We start from the raw sequence: 18,312 nt of genomic DNA on the forward strand, positions 1-18,312 counted from the left end.
CATGTTTTATGGTAAACAGTGCTCTTTTTCCCTCTTTGTAACCTATTTTTATAACCTATTCATTAAATCTTGTTAGAGCCTTGAAAAAGAACACAAACAAGTGTTATTTGAAAATGCACAGGGGAGGTGAAGCACTAAAAGCAGCCATCAAATCTTTTGCTTTGTCTGACAAGTATAAAAAAAAAAGCACAGTTAAATACAAAATATCCCAGCAATTGCTACTTTTTCAACATTTTATTTTATTTTATTTTTAAATGGTACTTTTGTAAACACTCAAGAGCAGGAATTGCTGCCAATGGTGTGATAGCCCAAGATCTAAAGATAGGAGATTGAAATTGCTTTTTCACTTTAATTAATCCAGGGGATTTGACATTCTGTGAACCACACATTATTTTGAGGAAGAAAAAAAGAAAAGACAAATCCATGTCTTTGTATCTTTTATGGATCACTTATTAAAAAAGACCTAAATGAGGAGGCATGATGTATGAAATTAACACATACAGGCCTTATTAGCTGAGATGGGGCATAAAAGGATCTTAAGTATGAGAAACTATGCAAAGTGCACTGTATATGGTACTCAAATAGTGGGGGGTGCCTGCTCTGCACCAGGGAGATAGGAGTGAGATCCTCCATTAATCATTTTATAGGACCATGACAACATTGAGGAGCTGAGGAGATAATAGGAATACACTGGAGAAAACAAGCCCATTCTGCTGAAACAGTTCAATAGCTTTGACAGTACATTCTCCAGTATAGAAAAAGATTATGTTTTTAAAATCATCAAGGCAATAATTATGAATAATCTTTCCAAAGCCACAGTGTGCTATTTCTTTACTTATTCAAAAGGTTTATGTGATAAGGAAATAATTTACAGGGCTAGGCAAAACACTTCCACTCAGTAACCTGAATGAAGGTTCAATGAGGTAAAAAAGAGAACTTGTCACTTGTAGCTAGCAACAACCTTGGAGATTTAGAGGGATCGACCTGGGGCTGTTTTCCCACTGTCATATTGCAGAGTGAGAGGTCACATAAGAGATGACAGGGGCAAAAAATGTTTTCCATATCATCACTCTGGGAAAAAAATCACCCCTCTGGAGAGATGGTAGATCACTCAATCAATTACCGTGGCATGGACCAGAGATACCTGCCTCGATGCCACACCTGGATCAAAAGACACAGCTGCATCAGTCCTGATTGCAGCTGCTTAACACCACAGGGCGCAGCTCAATGGTGAGTTTAACCCTGCCAGTTAAGTGGTGCTCTGCAGAAAGTGTATAATGGCTCACCCTCTAAGAAGCTAAATATACCGATAAGTAGCTAGATTATGTCCTGTCATGAAGGTGAGAGCTCTGAGTGTCAGACAGACTGCTTTAGCAGAGTCCCAGGGGCCATGGTGCAACAAAATGACATTTTAAAATCTTACTGCAAACCATGAACTGAATAAAAAATGGACGTAGCTACTGTGCCATCACCCATTGGTTTGTAGACTGCCGTTTTGGAGCCTCAAGTTCTGCATTTCAGCCATTAATACCTTCGTTTTTTTTGGAACATGAAGTGACCCTATTTAAATGACGGGGGAGCTGTGGAGGAGCGAGTGGTGGATTTGACTCTTTAGCCCCTATTACAAGGGGGGGGTATCGCACCATTTTGCCACCTTGCCATTCTGTATAAAAGGTACAATTGCACAATGGGAGGGCAGAATTCATTTCATTTTTAAGCTGCCATGGGAGGTAGTAGCATCACTGAAAGGGTGTCTGTATGAAAAGGATAGGGGCCATGGGCAGGAGGGGTGTGACATTTTGACAGCATGTTATACATGTGACCCACCATGGAAGATTTAAAAAGCAGCTGGCAGGAGTTAGCGGTTAACTCAAAGAAGAGGTGTGACCCATATGTTACACTCTAGAGGCTGACGCTGTTGTGTTAAACCTCATACTAATCATGCCTCCTTTGGTTCCACAACGCCAGCATGCTATCTAGAATCACACACTTGTGTATCATGATGCCAATGTTGTTTGGTTCCTTTGTAAAACTGCGAAGAAAGCTGTAGAATGTAGCAACACCTCAACAAAAGCCCATCACTCAACCTTCCTTTCCCTTAAAAATAGGAAACTTTGGGCCTTAAATGTAAACAGGTGAGTTATTAAAAAAGAATTCAGTCCCTGTACAGTTGTCATAAATGTTGAAATTAATTATAAAGAAGAGCTTTTTTGTACCAGGCTGTAAACATGCTAATTTCTGCTTTAAAGTTGGGTATTTTAACACGGGGGCCTATGGGGATTGTCTGGCTTCTGGAGCCAGCCTGAAGTGGGCATTTGAAGAACTGCAGTTTTTGGTACTTTCTGACTTCATTTTTCAGCTTTCAAAATAGGCCGCAGAGTGTATAGGAGTTTTGGTTACTCCAGACAAAAAATAAAATAGCTCATCCATAGTAGGCCTAGATCTAATTGTGTAAGTTGCTGAAAATGCTATTATATATGTAAATTGCTCAAAGTAGGTTTCACACTGAAGCCTTTGAATGCAGCAACATGTCTTTAGTTTGCATAGGTGGAAATACGTCATGGTGAGCTATATCCTGTAGTCATTTTGTAACTGTTAAGTCAAAGCAATTAGAGAGATAAATTTCGGTTTAATTTAAAACAATTCTACAGGTTGATACACAGGGTGGACAAACATCATTAACGTGTTTTATTAAGCTATTGTTTCATATGAATGGTATAATATGTGTGTTATATTTTACATAAGCAGTTATTATAAAAGTTATTAAAGAAAAAAACAAAACGTAGCCCTCTTCTTTATTCCCTTAGCTCTTGGTGTTTGTTGTAACGACTTGCATGGCATTATCTTCTTCCTGCTTGTCTCCCTATTAGAAAATAGAATTAGTTTAGGTACCTGCAAACCTTATTACTGGCTGATAGAAGGTATCCGATGTGTCACTCTGTGTGTAAAAAGGTTGGGGCAGCACCATTGATTTAGGTAGGGCCTGATTAGATGTTGTTGGGAAAGTGAGTTTAATTTTTCAGGATGTGTCGCTCGAAACAATGGTGGAGTCAAACACACAAAGGCTTGTTTCATTTCAAAGGTAGAAGGACAAAAACACTGTTAGACAGGTTAGACAATGACACAGCTCTGTGGATTCCACAGATTTGTGTCATTCCCGTCTGTTAAACTGTCTCCAGCCGGTTTACTGTAGATAACAATCACACAAATGCGGTTTGCTTCATACATTTCAAATGGGAGTAACTGCAGTAAAAAAGTCCACATTTAACTATAAATCGCCCAACCCAATCTGAAATACACAGCCCTCTCTAGAGAGACTCTTTTCATAATATGATTGCTGCTTTTCAAACCTACTGGATAAATTACACTGAGAGCAGGGTCAGCACATACTTTACTTTGTCAGATTCCTGATATGAGCCATGTGACTTTATAAATCAGGATTTCTTCTTATCTAAATCTGCAGTCCAAGTGTGTGCAGCCTCCTGATAGCTGTCTAAGAATGATTCAAAAATAAATTTAACACAAGTATTACTGGGAAGGAGTGCAGCTGAAAAAGAAGCTAAAAGGAATAACCAATGCTATCATGTTGAACATGCATAGACTGTATATTAGAGATGAACAACATGATAAGTACCCAAACCTAAGGCCAAAACATCTCACCCCCACAGTCTAGGCTATAAACCCGCCCCCTCCATGTAAGTAGGTGGGACATAGGCCCAACTAAAACTCAAAGTGCATATAAATTTTTTTTTAAATTTTTTTTTTAATTTTTTTTTTTAATTTTTTTTTTTTTTATCCAAAGATGGTTTTGTCATTTAAGGTGTTTACCCCCCTTGTTATGTTCAATTTTCATTAGTTATTTGATGCTAAAGAAAAGCAGACTTGACATCATCAATGACGGCTATGTGAGCCAGACGGTCCTCTGCAATGGCGCTGCTTGTGATTGGTCGGACAGGTCGGCATGGTGGAAAACTTGACACCACGGAGATCACTACAGTGCAGACTATGGCTCCAGATGACGTCACTCGCACAAAATGGTAGCAGCCATATTCGGGCTATTTTGGCATCATTTTTGTACAGTGGGGGCAGGTGGAGAGAGCGTTGTCCATCTTTATATACTGTCTATGTGGTAAAGTAAATAAACACGTCCTGTAACTACTTTTTAAAGTAAGATCTCTTTATTGTGTGGATTTTATTGTGAAGTAGCCACACCCAATTTAGCCCAGATCTTGGTTCAGGTCAGAAGTCTGTATTTGTATACTTTTTTTGTCAGTTGGTTAGTTTTACACAGTGCACTGGGGAGCTCAACAGCCACAGGGAAGTGTAATTGTGAAGATTCAACCTGTCACACGCAGTATGCCTTTTTCAATTTATCTTATCCCTTCTGGGATTAGAAAAGGACGGATGGATGATTTTGTCATACAAACATTCAAAAATGGCTAACAGTGAGAGACACCTTCAGAAATAATTCTGAGGGTCAGTTATCACGTAGAAAAATAAAAGACCACATAGCAGACACTTGTTTAGCAATCCAAAAATAAAAAAGAAAGATCGACCATCAGTTTTAGTCCAACTTTACTCTGCTCTGTTCATTTCCAGTCATTTTATTTTACTCATCTCCAACCCCTCCATCACAGTCGGTCTCTTGTGGTTTCAGTGAAAACCCTGTGAAAGTGCAGGTCAATACAGCTCCTGAGTCCATGCATTTCATTTCAGTTTAATAAGGTGTCACAGTGTTAAATGAGTGTGGCATAAGCTCGGCAGTGCTTCACTCAGCCTGCAGGGAATGGCTGATAATCAGTGTTACCTTGCCTTGTCATAAAGCATTCATGTATTATACAGTATTCTCACAATGTAATGCTCTTGCAACTATAAATAAATTATGTCTTTATAGACTGAGAAATTTAATAGACGCATCCAAGTGATTCCAGTAACAGTGATCCACTCATTCCCCTCTCATTATGAGACACCCCCTCATAAAGTCTGACAAGTTAAATCAAGTGAATGACTCTATAGGTCATTATAACAACACCTCTTGTATATGTTCATTTTCATCCATATGTGACAGCATTACAGGGTCCTGATATGTACCTGGTACCTGTTGGCTCCCTCCTATATATATATATATATAAAACCAATGGATTTTCAAAACTTTTTCATAACTTTTCCAAAATATTTCACCCCATTTTCATCACTTTATTTGAGTAGTTTAGCAAGACAGCCACACATTATTAAGCATGCACTTGCAAAAACAGCTAAAGCTTAATAACTTTACTACTCATTAGACATTCAAGCTACCAGCTAGCAATAGAGCAGACCGGTACTTACAAAACATCAGCAGCACCCCTTTTTGAATGATAGAAAACCAATGATCCTATAGCTAAATGTCAATTTGCCATGTTTGGATCATAATTTTAAGTCCTCATGTTTTTTTTGTTGTTTTTTTTTTTTTGTTGAAGAAACTTTTTTTTTTCTGTAGACATGACTAATTATTTTTTTGCCACCTTGCCTAAACTTCCCTTCAGGCTTCACCCATCCAGTGACTAAACACAGTGGCCACATCATAATACCTGGCAATTTAATCAAATATGTATATTTCTTCCTATGTGACAGGGTTTTTCTTTACTCTGAACATGGCCTTAGCAATAATGTGATGCTGGTCATTTGCTGGACATTTCAACTGTCATGCAGCATAACACTAGATTAAAATTAGTGGCACAGTTAACCTATTTTGCATATATGAGATATGTTTTAGACAATAGCCAAAACAATATATATCCATCATTTCCATGCCTGAAAAGTTTCTCAAACTTGATAACCTTTTAATGAATTTCATAACACAGATATATACCTGATGTGGCATCAGATAATGGCAAAATTTTACGTTTATTTTCTGTTGGAACAGTAGATTAATTTTTTTCTAAATTTGAATCATTATTGTTATTATTAAATACTTTGAGAGAATTGTAAGGGGTGAAAACAACATGAAACATTTGGCAAAATAAAAGTTTTTGTAATTATTTTTCAGAGATACATCAAGAGGTAGTCATTGTGCATTTTACTCATAATTTTGTCTATAATTTAAAACTGAAATATCTTAACAGAAGGATAATGTCTCAATTGTGTCACTGATGTTTTAAGTGTAATCCATCCATTCATACTGCTTTCACCTAAACTACTTCTCCAGTAGTTGCACTATTTCCCATTTTTCACACCTCCGGGCCACATCCAGAGCTGTGGATCCAGAGGAGTCCAGCAGAGTCCTGTCTGCTCCGTTCACCAGCAGGGCATTTACAATAGGCATACAGCCATGCTGGGCAGCCAGGTGTAAGGGTGTTGCCTTTCCTGAGTTTACTGCATTAACATCTGCATGATGTGAAATCAAGTGGAGGACACTCGGTAAACTGGTACTGGAACAAGCTACATGTAATGGCGTCCATCCTTCACTGTCCTCCAGCACGTTTGGGTTTGCTTTGGTTGCCAGGAGCTTTTCCACCACTTCTGGTTCATCCTGGTGGCAGGCGAGGTGGAGTGGGGTCCATCCATTCTCACCTCTAATGTTCACGCAACCACCCTGACTCTCCAGCTGGACCACCGTGGCGTCATGTCCCTTCAGGGCAGCCAGGTGCATAGGAGTCCAGCCTTTCAGGGTCTTGGGGTTTGGGCTGGCCCCGTTCAACAATAACTGCCTGCATATGCCTGTATGACCCTTCAGAGCAGCCAGGTGAAGTTGAGTGTATCCTCTGCTGTCCGCACAATCAACATTTGCCCCACTCTTCACCAACTGTCTGACTACTCTGTTATGGCCTTCCTCAGCTGATAAGTGAAGGGCAGTAGAGAGAGAACAGTCAGTAGCGTTGGGATCTGCTCCCTGGGAGAGGAGGAGTTTGGCAATATTCAGATGCCCGTAGGCGGAGGCTAGGTGGAGTGGCGTCCTCCCTTGTGACTCCCGTTCGCTGACTGCTTCCTCTGACAGCCGTGAAAGCAGCAGGCGCACCACTGTGTCATGGCCATTCTGGCAGGCCAGGTGGAGGGGCATCCAACCAGCTTTTTCCCGGGCATCCGCCACAGCTCCTTTGTCCAACAGGAGACGGACGGTCCTGTCATCGCCGTTCTGGGCAGCAAAATGAAGCGCTGTCCACTGGTCCTCATCTCCCTGGGTGGCAGCTGCACCATGTTCCAGTAACAAAGAGATGATTTCATGGCGCCTGTAAAGAAGAAGTTTAATTAGGGTATTAATATTACAGATTCTTGTCACCATCGTGAAGTTGCCAGGCAACCTATAGAGACTCAAGTCTCAAGTCTCAAGTCTGGCTTCATATTCAGCCTACAAACATTGTAGAGAGAGACATCAATTTTCTCACCAAATTCTTGGTAAGAAAGAAAATAAGATTATTTCCCAAAATATCGACCTATAACTTTAACTTTGAATAGAGTATTATAAAGTCTCTGGTTAACCTCAGAACTGCAGACATTTTTTTTTTAAATCCCCAGTTGCTCGGAAAAATTGCTTTGCTTTGTGTCAATTGAAAAGCATTTTTTTTAATATATTTTATACAGACCTGTGCAAGACAGCAATAATAAGTGGAGTGTAACCTCTAGCAGTCAAACAGTTGACTTCAGCACCCAGAATCAGGACATGCTCGACACTCTCTGCATCACCGCTGGCTACCGTGTAGTGGAGGAGGCTCTTTGCCCCTGGAAACTGTTTGGATACGTGCTCTCTTCTCACAGTCTGTCTGAAACTACCAAAGTCCTTTTTGATGAGCAGAGAGAGAACGCTGTCCTTGCCATGATGGTCATCTGTGAAATGAAAGCAAAGGGCATTACATGAGAAAAATAGCAGCATATAAGGATTTAGCTTTATAAAGTCTTCTTATTTTGTGTGCTTGTGTACATGGTGGTAGAGGGTGAAACTCTCTGGATGCTGTGGAGCTCAGTCAATACCTTGTGCATTAGTATTTCAAACATACAGCATGCACCTACACACTGGAGAGTGGCAATAAAAGGATAAATAAAAGTATTTCAAAGTCTCTGTTTATAATTTGCAGGGGAACACGACTGAAGAAGGTGCATGAATGTTTCCTTTATTCCCCCTCTTACTAATAGTTGACTCTACTATTCAGTACTTGAAGGAATCTTAATAATGTGATAGCATAGTAAATAGCACTTCTAAATGTCAGCCCTTCAGGCTTTGCACTCCAGTGAACATGGTTTTCTATCCTGCTCTATCTGTGCGTTTACCTGAGGGAAGGTCAGACATCTCAGGCAAAGCAATCTAAAATGGAAAAGAAAGAGTGGAAATAGTACAGTTATTTGTTGTGACATCAATCTTCACAAGAGGTTAATACGTACATACATTGATATATATAAATAAGTATGTAAGCATGAGTGTTCAAGGGTATAAACAAATCAAAAGTTAATCCGCTACAGTATAAATATCTGGATAAACATTACATGTCCTGTCTGAACAGAATATTGAGATAATAAAGCATTTGTGCAATTTTCTGTTTGAAACCAAACTAGCAGCTTAATATTTCATTCATGGTACACGAAAACTAGGCTACTGAAGTTTATTCCACAGCACTATGTAGTTTAGATCTTCGTCAGGCATTTTAATCATCACCACAGAGCAAGCAATATAAAAGTACAAGGATATTCATTTCTCAGGTGTTTGCGATCTGCTTGATTAAGAGACATTCCAAGAAACCAATATTATGTGTCATGGTTTGGGAGTTTTGATATACTGTGGACTTTGTTTTGGGATTTTGTTTTCTAGTTTTTTCTTGTTTTCTTGTTTCTGGTTACTGATGTTCTGTTTCCCGTTTTATTTTGTTTTTTTGCTCCTTGTGTGTCACCTGTGATTTTTCTCTGTGTCTTCCTGTCTCTCCATCGCTCTGTGTCTCTATCCCTGTCTCTGTGTTTCCCTGATTTGTTTCACCTGTGTTATCAGTCTTGTCTGTCCTTCCCTGTCAGGCTCCCTTACACACCTGTTTCTGTTCAAGTCTCGTTTTTTAGTTAAAGGGTTATGCTTGTATCTTTATATTGCTTGCTCTGTGATGATGATTTTAAAATGCGTGACATAGATCTCTGATCGAAACATTGCAAACCTCAAATTTATTGGGAGCTTTAAATACAGTGTGCAGATCTTTTGTTTGATTCTTACCTTTCTTACCTTCTTGCCTTCATACTAAACTAACATGGTAAACATCTGCATGCTAGCGTTGGCATTTTGACCATGTACCAATGTTTTGGTGTTTTGTTTTGTTTTTTTTTTTTGTTTTTTAGTAAGCTAATGCAAAGTTAACATCGCACTGATTGCCTCGTCTCATTTAGCCAGATATTAGCAACCACTTTTTTGTTTTTTTAAAGACACCTAAAGGCTTCAACATTCACAAGGGACATATTTACTGACATATTTTGCTGTAAAAGCTGTAAAACCCACTGTATGTTACCTACTCAGCATCTGATAGACACATTTAGAGACTATTTGGTGAACATAGTGAGGCATTGTGTGGCTAAGGAGCCAGATATTTCCCTCAGAAGTTGGTAGAGACCAAAAACAGAGCTAAAAGAGAGTGAGTATTGGACTTATATTCACCAGGAGGCCAGAAAAAAGAACTCCAAACAGACGATCATGTTGCACTTCAACTGTGTAAAAAAGCGTTGTGTTCACAACTTGTTTCTACTGCCCTCAAGTGGCCAACAAATCAGTTTTTGCATGTTTAAAGCAACACTGTGCCTAACAGATTGCTAGACTCTTTTTTTGTGCAAACTGATTGTATTACCTTTTCCCATGCTCTTCTTTGAATACCATTAACATGTGGTGCTCATTATGCAAAAGGTGGAATAAATGGAGTAGGTTCTTTAGAGAACTAACTAACTTTATGTACTGGAGAAACCAGCCAAGGATAATCTGATTTCTGTCCCTCGTCTCCATTTTCCTGACATTGGATTGGTCCTGGGATCTTCAGGACTCCAATAAGTGCCTCAATTTTCCTCACAGTGTCTGTAAACAAAACAGCAGTGAAGGAAAGAACTGTTAGTAATTTGCCTATTCAAGCAATTGCATTCCTAGACTGCAGAAACTCAGTGGGATCCTCTTATAATTGCATAACTACAGAGAATGAATTGTCATGCATGAGTTATAGGTACATTCTTTCATTTAGATGGTATGTGAGTTTTTGTAAACATAGCAAAATGGAATCACTGCTGTTTATGAATACACATGAAACTCATTTGTCTTCATTATGACCACATAATGACCACTCAAGCCATAAATGCATGTCTAGACAAACGTGACCCTGGTATGCATCTAACTCAAGCACTGCATACAAGAGAATGTGTTTTTTATGAGCATGTGATGATTCATTGTTCACTTGATAATGACATACAAGGCCAAAGGGGACAACAAGAATTTTTGCTGGGTAGATTTATGCTTTTGAGAATGTGGATCACAAGGGACAGGTGCCAAATGCCTTGAATCACAGCAGATTAAAACACTGATGTTTCAACATGATGTCAAATTGTCTGTTTGTAATCATTTGGCACTTTTTCATCCTCAGTGTGTGTTAGTCTGTATGTTGCATAATAATACTGTGTTTGATATAAATTATGTTTTATGCTCATTATCTCCTTAAGAAAAACAAACTGGCCTCATTTCATACTCAAATATTACTTGTAACAGGACATTAAAATGGAAAAAGCAATTACACACACCAACAGATTTATCTGGCAAATTGCTCATAATCCTTCTATAGATTGCAGCCAAGACATTGTACATGCTATGATTCTTTCCCAAAAGTATTTTGTTACAGTTTAAGAAGAAACTGGTCATGAACCAGTCTTCAATGACATAAAGAGCTGGAGTTCCATTGAGAGTTTTCATTCAAAATTAGAAAGTTGGCTTCTTTTTTACTTCTGCACCTGAGAACTGTGGCCTTCTCCTACGGTCCTGGTCCCAGCACTGTCTCATGATGTTGACCATCTGATCACAATCAAGGGGCTTTTGCTCAGATATCATCTCCACACAGGGTCTCTTCCCATGTGACACCTGTAAGAGCACTGTTGTCATGCTGCACCCTGGGTCCACAAAACAGATGTCAGACACAAGGTTCAGTTAAGTTCAACGTAATTTTAACGCACCATTTTTGCCTGTTTTGTTATGTTACGGGAAGAGTTTCTGCATGTGTTTTTTGTACCAATTAAACAAACTGTAACATGTTAATAGTTGAGCTCCATGACACAAACGCACCATGGCCGGAGATATACTTGCTATTTAAACTTGCGTTTGAGGAGGCATCCCACTGTGTCTGGCTGCATCATGAGGGGTTTTTCTATATACTTGCCTATACGCAACATGTGTTACCGGAGGATACTTCTACAGCGCACATGAGAGAGCTCAGGCCATAGACAACTACTGAATATGTGGGATGTAAACAACAGACATGGTGACACTCAGCGAGGTTATTATCATGTTAATGCTGATATCAAGGCAGAAAAGGCTAAAGCTGCACCAATGTAGCAAGTTTAAATATATTTAAAATGTCTTTATAAGTACCTCTCTCTCTCACATGATTTAAAATGCGCAAGGTTTGGGGGCGGTTAAGGTTTTGTGTTGTTTTGTAATTGCCCGCAGAATAGACCGTTCGCGTCTGTTACGCTTGGTGTTGCATGTATTATTTCTGGTTGTTGAGAGGGCAGTATTACTTTTTATGCATTAATATTGAAATTTTGCATTGATTTGAGCCCCACCAGTGTATGGATTAACCCTACCTTTATATAGCCAAAAAAAGTGTCTGCTCTCATCACCGTTTGTCACATATACATATACATACTGCATCTTGCATATGCATCACATTAATTTTTCAGGATGCACACAGCTGACGCACCATACCAACACAGGGTACGCGTGGCAGCCATCATGCACACGCATAGCAAAAAGCCAGTACATCTCCGACCTATGCAGCAACACAGTGTGGCCTGCAGTGGGCTGCTGTGCAATGGCAATGGGAAGCTGCAGCATTTTGATTATGCAGCAAAGTATAGTCCAGCTAAAATTGGGGATGATTTTAATGATGAATTGCAGTCAGAGAATACCTAGAGAATAAAGCAGTAAGTCAACAAAATCATTAGACTGTTGTGACATGTTGACCTCTGTTCCAAAAATCTTTCCTCCCGCCTGGAACCCATGAACACACCTCCCGACTGCACAAAAATGTAATTATTGGGTGAGGCACACTATGCTGCTGCTAGTTGTGTTTTTGGCATTAGGAATGCTAGTAGGTCTATTTTGTTACCAAGGAAGCCAGGCCGGCTCTTTCCCCCTGTTTCTATGTGGCTAAGCTAAGCCTCCGATCTCTTAGCTATAGCTTAATATTTAATGGAAATTAGAGTGGTATCAATCTCATATACTGTAGTTTTCTGCAGGAAAGCCAATAAGCCATTCCCAAAAAATCAAACTCTTTTCCTCAGGGTTCAAGGTTTCAGTCATTGCTTAATGAAGTGTTAGCCTATTTGCTTACCAGTAAAAACTAACCATGACTTAGTAGCATGAATTCATTTGAATGCTGTTAGACTGTATGCTCCTAATTATTACTGTAACATCTATATAGCATTACAAGGTGTCTGCTCTGCACTTGCGTGCATTTTTACAAAATCCTTAAGCCAAGGCTTGTTTTATTGCATCATGTTCACTTTTCAACAGTGCAAAAACATATTAAGAGGGTTAATATTTAAATAACAAATGAATGAAAGTTGACATTTTTGTCATGACATATTCAAAAGCAACTGTGGAATTTAGTTCTATGCTGAGACAAAAATGCCTCCACCTCTTATGATGTTAACGTGATCCTGTTGAGTGTTACATGACTCCTCACTGAAGCGACACCTATAAATCTCTTTGAAATAAAGATGTGATGCATTTCAAATTAATGCATCCCTACCTGCGTACGGTTTCTGCTGAGTCAGAATCTCCCACATCACTATTCCAAAGCTGTAGATCAAAACAAAAAGAGGCTCTTTACTCCTAACTTTTTCATTTGCATATCCTGCATTCAGTGAACTTTTTGGCAGTTCTGCTTTTATGTAAAAAATAGCTCCCTGGAAAAATATAATGCTTTTGTAGATAAAATAAAACCAATGAATATTAAAAGGGAGGAAACACTGAGTCAGAAATAATAATTATTTTTTTTAGAATATGTCCTATTGACCTGGGATGGATTAAAAACATATATAGTAGAGAGCAAGGATACACTGTGAACTGTGCACTGAATCGGGGAAACTGTGACTCTGATAGTGCAATGTCAAAAATGCCCTTGGCAAGTTACCTGTAAACATCAAAGGTAGTTCCTGGAGGATTAGGGCACTGAGTGAATGTCTCAGGAGGAATGTAACTTATGTTCCCTCTTACAGTCAGATTCTCCACAAACAACTTCTTGCTCATGCCTTCTTCCCAGTGGACTAAACCAAAATCTGAAATCTTTGTAGAAAAACAAGAATGCCAGTGCAGTACAGAACTGGCAGACATTGCTCTGCAAAGTTTAGCAATTTCAAGAGATCACATTAATGATATAGTGTCATCATGTCTTTGTCACCCAGTTTTACTGACCTTGACGTGAAGAAGTCCATCTAGTAGGATGTTGGATGTCTTAAGGTTAAGATGGAGTAATGGGGGTTTCATGCTGTGAAGGAAATTCATCCCCATAGAGGCCTCATGAATCATCTGGAACTTCTTTGGCCACATCAATGTATGACTGGCTAGGAGATTGTTCAGGGATCCATTACTCATGTGCTCCATCACCACAGCAGTCGCCTCAGTGCACAGTCCGTAGATGGACACGATGTACTTGGATTTCACTTTGGCCATGTTGGATGCCTCTTCTATTAGTCTCCTGTAATGGAAAAAAGTAATTGTCAGTGAAGGTTGCTTTAGCCATTAAATAGATATTTTTAACTGTAACCACAGGAGGTATTCTTTCTTGTGTCAGACTGTATAGAGGTACAAAGACTGACGAAACTACAAGATCTTTAAAGAGTACATGTTAAGAGTCATGTCCAGCGAAGCATTTTTCCCTGAGGCCAGTATACTTTTTCAAATTCTTTGCAATGGGAGTGCCATGTATTTACACAAAGCTACAAACGCCAGCAGCATGATGAGGTGCAAAGCGTCTGCTCTGCACTGAGAGCTGCACATTTGGCATTTTTTGGACTGAATAGAGTTGAAAAATATGTGAAATGCTGCACTTGTCACTGTCACTTTTTGCCTAGTTGTCCGAATAAGTGAAGGAAGAGAAATATACAAACACCAACGGTCACATCTTACAGGTACAAGTCAGTTTAAAATTATGGATAATTTAGACTGTCTGCCAATAGTGTCCTCAGCTTTTTAGTCAGATCCTCTCTCCTCCAAGTTCAGGCTTCAAAACAGGAGTCCACAAACCAATGGGTGACATCACGGTAGCTACATCCAATATTTTTACAGTCTATTTCCTCTCAGAAAGCCAAAAACATCCATCCTCTCTCCCTACATGTTATAGCTTTACATTGGGACATAACACTTCGGTGGACATGGCCCCTTAGGATTAATTTAAGTACACAACTGTGCCAGTATGCTAAGAAACCACTGTAACTTGTAACTTCATGTTGTTGTCAGGATGATATACAATTTCTGCTAGTTTTCATTATCCAAGTCCCCACCTGTAAAAGTTGCTTGCACACAAGGTTGTGTCAAAGCTCTTCAAGGCATATTTTTCCTGCTGGAGCTTGAGTTTGACCCAGTACACCTGACCCAATCTGCATTCTGCCACCTTAATCCAGTCAGCCTCAAAGTCCTCCTTCTTAAAGTTCCTGAACTGCCCCGAGGATTCGTCGCAGCAATCCATAAGCACAGAGATCCTCTCTGACACACTCACTGTCTAATCCAACACATAAACAGGGTTTATCCTCCAGATCAGCATCAATCAGTGGCACCGCAGGAGCTTGTGTCTCATGCAGGAAAAAAAAAAGTCGTAGAGCATGAATACACATTGAAATCAGTGGCAGCTGGCTGTGTGAAAGGCATGTGGACTCATACAGATACTAGACTATACAGTTCATTTGTGGGAGGAGCTGAGACGCAGGACTTGTTTGCACTACAATGTTGCAAAGCCGGTTTTTAGCTTACAAGACTCTTGACTGAGCTCTCAGTTTTCCAGAGATACTGTATGACTCATTATCTTTCCCCTTCAGTTCCAAGATAGAATCAAATTCAGCTGAAAGAAAAACCAAACAATTCCTAAGAAATGGGTATATTTGATGATTTATATGAGTTTCATACAATAGACTGTATATGGTATGGTAATGTGGGTCTGTGTGCAGAAAATGAACTGCCTAATGAACCATCGTCTTTGATCAAACTACACTTTAACAAGGCACTTAACCCCCAGCAGCTCCAGTGGAACGCCTCAGTGGTTGGCAGTTTGAGAATATGGCAATCCTGTGGAGCACAAGGGACTGGATGTAGTGTGTGTGTATGTGTGTGTATGTACTTGTTCATTTATCTTTGTGAAAACCAATTTGAGTTTAAGACCTTGGGAGAGAGAACATTTTGGTCAGTCCTCTCCTGACCTTCAAATTTGTTGTGGGGGCCAGGCTTGGTTTTAAGGTTCAGGGCTAGAATTAGGTTTAGATTAGGATTTGAGGTTAGGCATTTAGTTGTGATGGTTAAGGTTAGGTCAGGGGCAGAGGAATGCATTATGTCAATGAGTGTCCTCATAAGTAAAGAAGTATAAGGTTGTGTGTGCATGTTTGTGTATTTCATACTGCTGACTGTCAGAAAATTTCTGTTGTGTGTGTGTGTGTGTGTGATACGGGAGGAATATGAAAATATTTATAGTTAAATGTAACAGTAAAAGTAGCAAGACATAAAAAAACTCAAGTATATGTAACTGAATAAACGCAATGCATAACAACAGCCCATGCTCATTCCCAGGTTGTCAAATACCGACACTTTGTCACGCCCCTTGGCATGTGATGCTGACACCAAATGCTGAGTCTTTCTGAGACACACAGGGTTTTGAACTAATTGCAATGTAAACCCAACAATTGCTTAATTTAGTGCTCAGGACAACTGACATAAAGTCCACATAGGATGGGTTGGAAGGGTTGGTGTATGGGTCAAGCAAGCACAGGACTTTCAGCATGTTAGTGTCCCATGTGAAACCAAAATTCACCGTTGACAACATAAACCACGTTACAATAAGTTTCAACCAGGAGACCGCTGTACATAACATAGAGATGTGACAAGCTGTGTCTCTTAGAGATGCAAATTGGTGCCCTCTGCATTGGTATCATACACCAAAGGCATGAGAAAGCATTGGTATTTGATGACATGAGAGCAGTGGAATTTTACGACCTGGGATGGGAACATGTTGGTTACTACCCACCGCTGCCAGCTGGTGTCTATGTGATTGGAGGTGGTATGAAAATGACTCAAAGAAAAGCTTTCTTGAAAGAATTCTCCAGGCCGACGTGCAAACGGGAGTGTCACTTAACAGAGACAAAGCTACAGTCGGTTTGTGGCAATGACACCAAAACAATTCAGTCAAACCAATCAAAGAAAAAATCAAACTAAGTCTCAATATGAATATCAAGAACAGCTTTTTGTACTTTATTATTTACTCATCTTAACCTGATCAGTAAATTGCATTAAATTGTGTTGAAAACTGACTTTAATACTTTGCTGGCCATAACTATAAAAGGCATAACTTAGCTGCATTTCTCTCATATTAATCACTGACAGACAGTCTGGCTGGTTGTCCCTGCTCTGTTTAAAACAGAGAAAACATAATGAGATTGACAGCTTTGAAATGATTTGTGTTTAGAGGCTTATTGTTTGAAAAAGAAAGGGGAATTCTTTCTTTTGTGTCTGTGTTGGGAAAAAACTGTTTTCAATTTCAAATGGGCTATTACATCATTCCCTACTGCAGCTGGCATGCTGTAATGCATTTAGACCACTGTAAATCGATCAATAGTTATTCAAGATGAATTGTAAAATTAGCTTTGCTGCAGGCTGACTTGAGTCTCTTCTTGAAGGTGTAGAGAATTTGATGTGTGAACCATGCCAATTTTAGTTCCCATTTACTGCCTTCTTCCTGGACTTAGACCTCAAAATCGTAGATTTCATCTTTCTGCATCATTGAAGCAGGGTGTTATCTCAGAGAGAAGATTTAAACTGCCTGGCTCACGTGAGAGAATTTACAGTAACAGGAAGTGCATTCAAGAGGATGAGGAAATAAAGCTGTCCTTTACTCCCTCCCCTCTTATTCCCATCTGCTGTTGTTTTATGGGCTTTTTGATTATATTTTACCATCACTTATTGCCCTTTACAGCTGAGTATATCTGGGGACATGAGGTGTTTTGCTGCAATGGTAAAGAAAGAGATGAATTCATATTCATAGACACACACAGACATATTTATATAAATATTTGGACCACTCCCCTTGTGTTTGTTCATCTCTGGCAGATAGCACATTTAGATACAATATGGTCCCTGCTGAGAGAAATCTCCATCATGAACTCACAATGGTGTGCAACTCTCAACAGGCAGTTGTCCATTTTTCATTGTCTTTCTCTTGCTTTTATATATTGTAAAAGTAATTCATTAGGATTTCGGCCCCTAAATGCATGTCTCATGAAAGGGCAGCAATAGGTCAGCATTCTGCAGTCATATTGTCTCTTTTTCTTGCTACGAGGTGGCTCTTTGTTCAGGCTGTCATTTCAAAGAGACCTTTAAGAGTTTTTTTTTTAATAATTCCACTTCAATGGGATTTCCCTCCCCTTCTTGCTTCTTTTAGATCTGCCAGCTCAACCTGCAGGGCTTTGGTAGAGGAGGACGCACATCTGTGGGATGATTTGCTTTTAGACATGTCCCATATTTTGTATGTTAGTGTTGTGATACACCCGCACTAATGGAAAAGGCTGTAATTATTGTGCAGCACACCACTACACTCTGGATCATTACAATTGGCTGTAATTTCTTTAACTGATATATGAGAAGACATGAGCAGAGTAATCTTAAGAACATGAAGGATATCATTAAACAGTCTGTTTTTGAAAGCTTTTCTCCACACAGGCTTTAAACAGCAGCCATGAAATCTGTTATTGTCAATTAAATACACAGAATCTGCAGTGTTTGGTATTTTTAATTGGAAATACTCTAAAGATTTCTTTAGTTTAATTGTCAACTTTCTGTAAAATGTTTTCCCAAGCTCCCTAACCCTTCAGTTCCCTCTGTCTCTCTCTACTGTATTCATGAGAGTGTAGTAATTTAAC

At 39.4% G+C, this 18,312-nt stretch overlaps 1 protein-coding gene across 1 annotated transcript; it reads right to left on the reverse strand.

The window, feature by feature from the left end:
* Positions 1-4,159: 4,159 nt before the first annotated feature.
* Positions 4,160-15,071, reverse strand: ankk1 (ankyrin repeat and kinase domain containing 1). Its single transcript, XM_042486806.2, has 9 exons — positions 14,698-15,071; positions 13,610-13,892; positions 13,329-13,480; positions 12,945-12,994; positions 10,927-11,082; positions 9,885-10,009; positions 8,245-8,278; positions 7,563-7,803; positions 4,160-7,208 (listed from the first exon to the last, which is right to left on the reverse strand). Exons 1-9 carry the CDS (start codon positions 14,880-14,882, stop codon positions 6,176-6,178), a joined length of 2,259 nt encoding a protein of 752 aa, XP_042342740.2. The 5' UTR covers positions 14,883-15,071; the 3' UTR covers positions 4,160-6,175.
* Between the last annotated feature and the right edge of the window lie 3,241 nt (positions 15,072-18,312).

Source organism: Plectropomus leopardus, chromosome 6 (genome assembly GCF_026936395.1).
Source record: "Plectropomus leopardus strain MGB_pleo_1.0 chromosome 6, ASM2693639v1, whole genome shotgun sequence".
NCBI classification, from domain to species: domain Eukaryota; kingdom Metazoa; phylum Chordata; class Actinopteri; order Perciformes; family Serranidae; genus Plectropomus; species Plectropomus leopardus.

Coding starts and splice junctions, on each gene's coding strand:
- ankk1 (XM_042486806.2), bottom strand. CDS start 14,882: ATGGATTGCTGCGACGAATCCTCGGGGCAGTTCAGGAACTTTAAGAAG. Junction 11,083..12,944: donor TCAGCAGAAACCGTACGCAG/GTAGGGATGCAT, acceptor TTGTGGACCCAG/GGTGCAGCATGACAACAGTG. Junction 7,209..7,562: donor ATTATTGCTGTCTTGCACAG/GTCTGTATAAAA, acceptor TCTTCTTTACAG/GCGCCATGAAATCATCTCTT.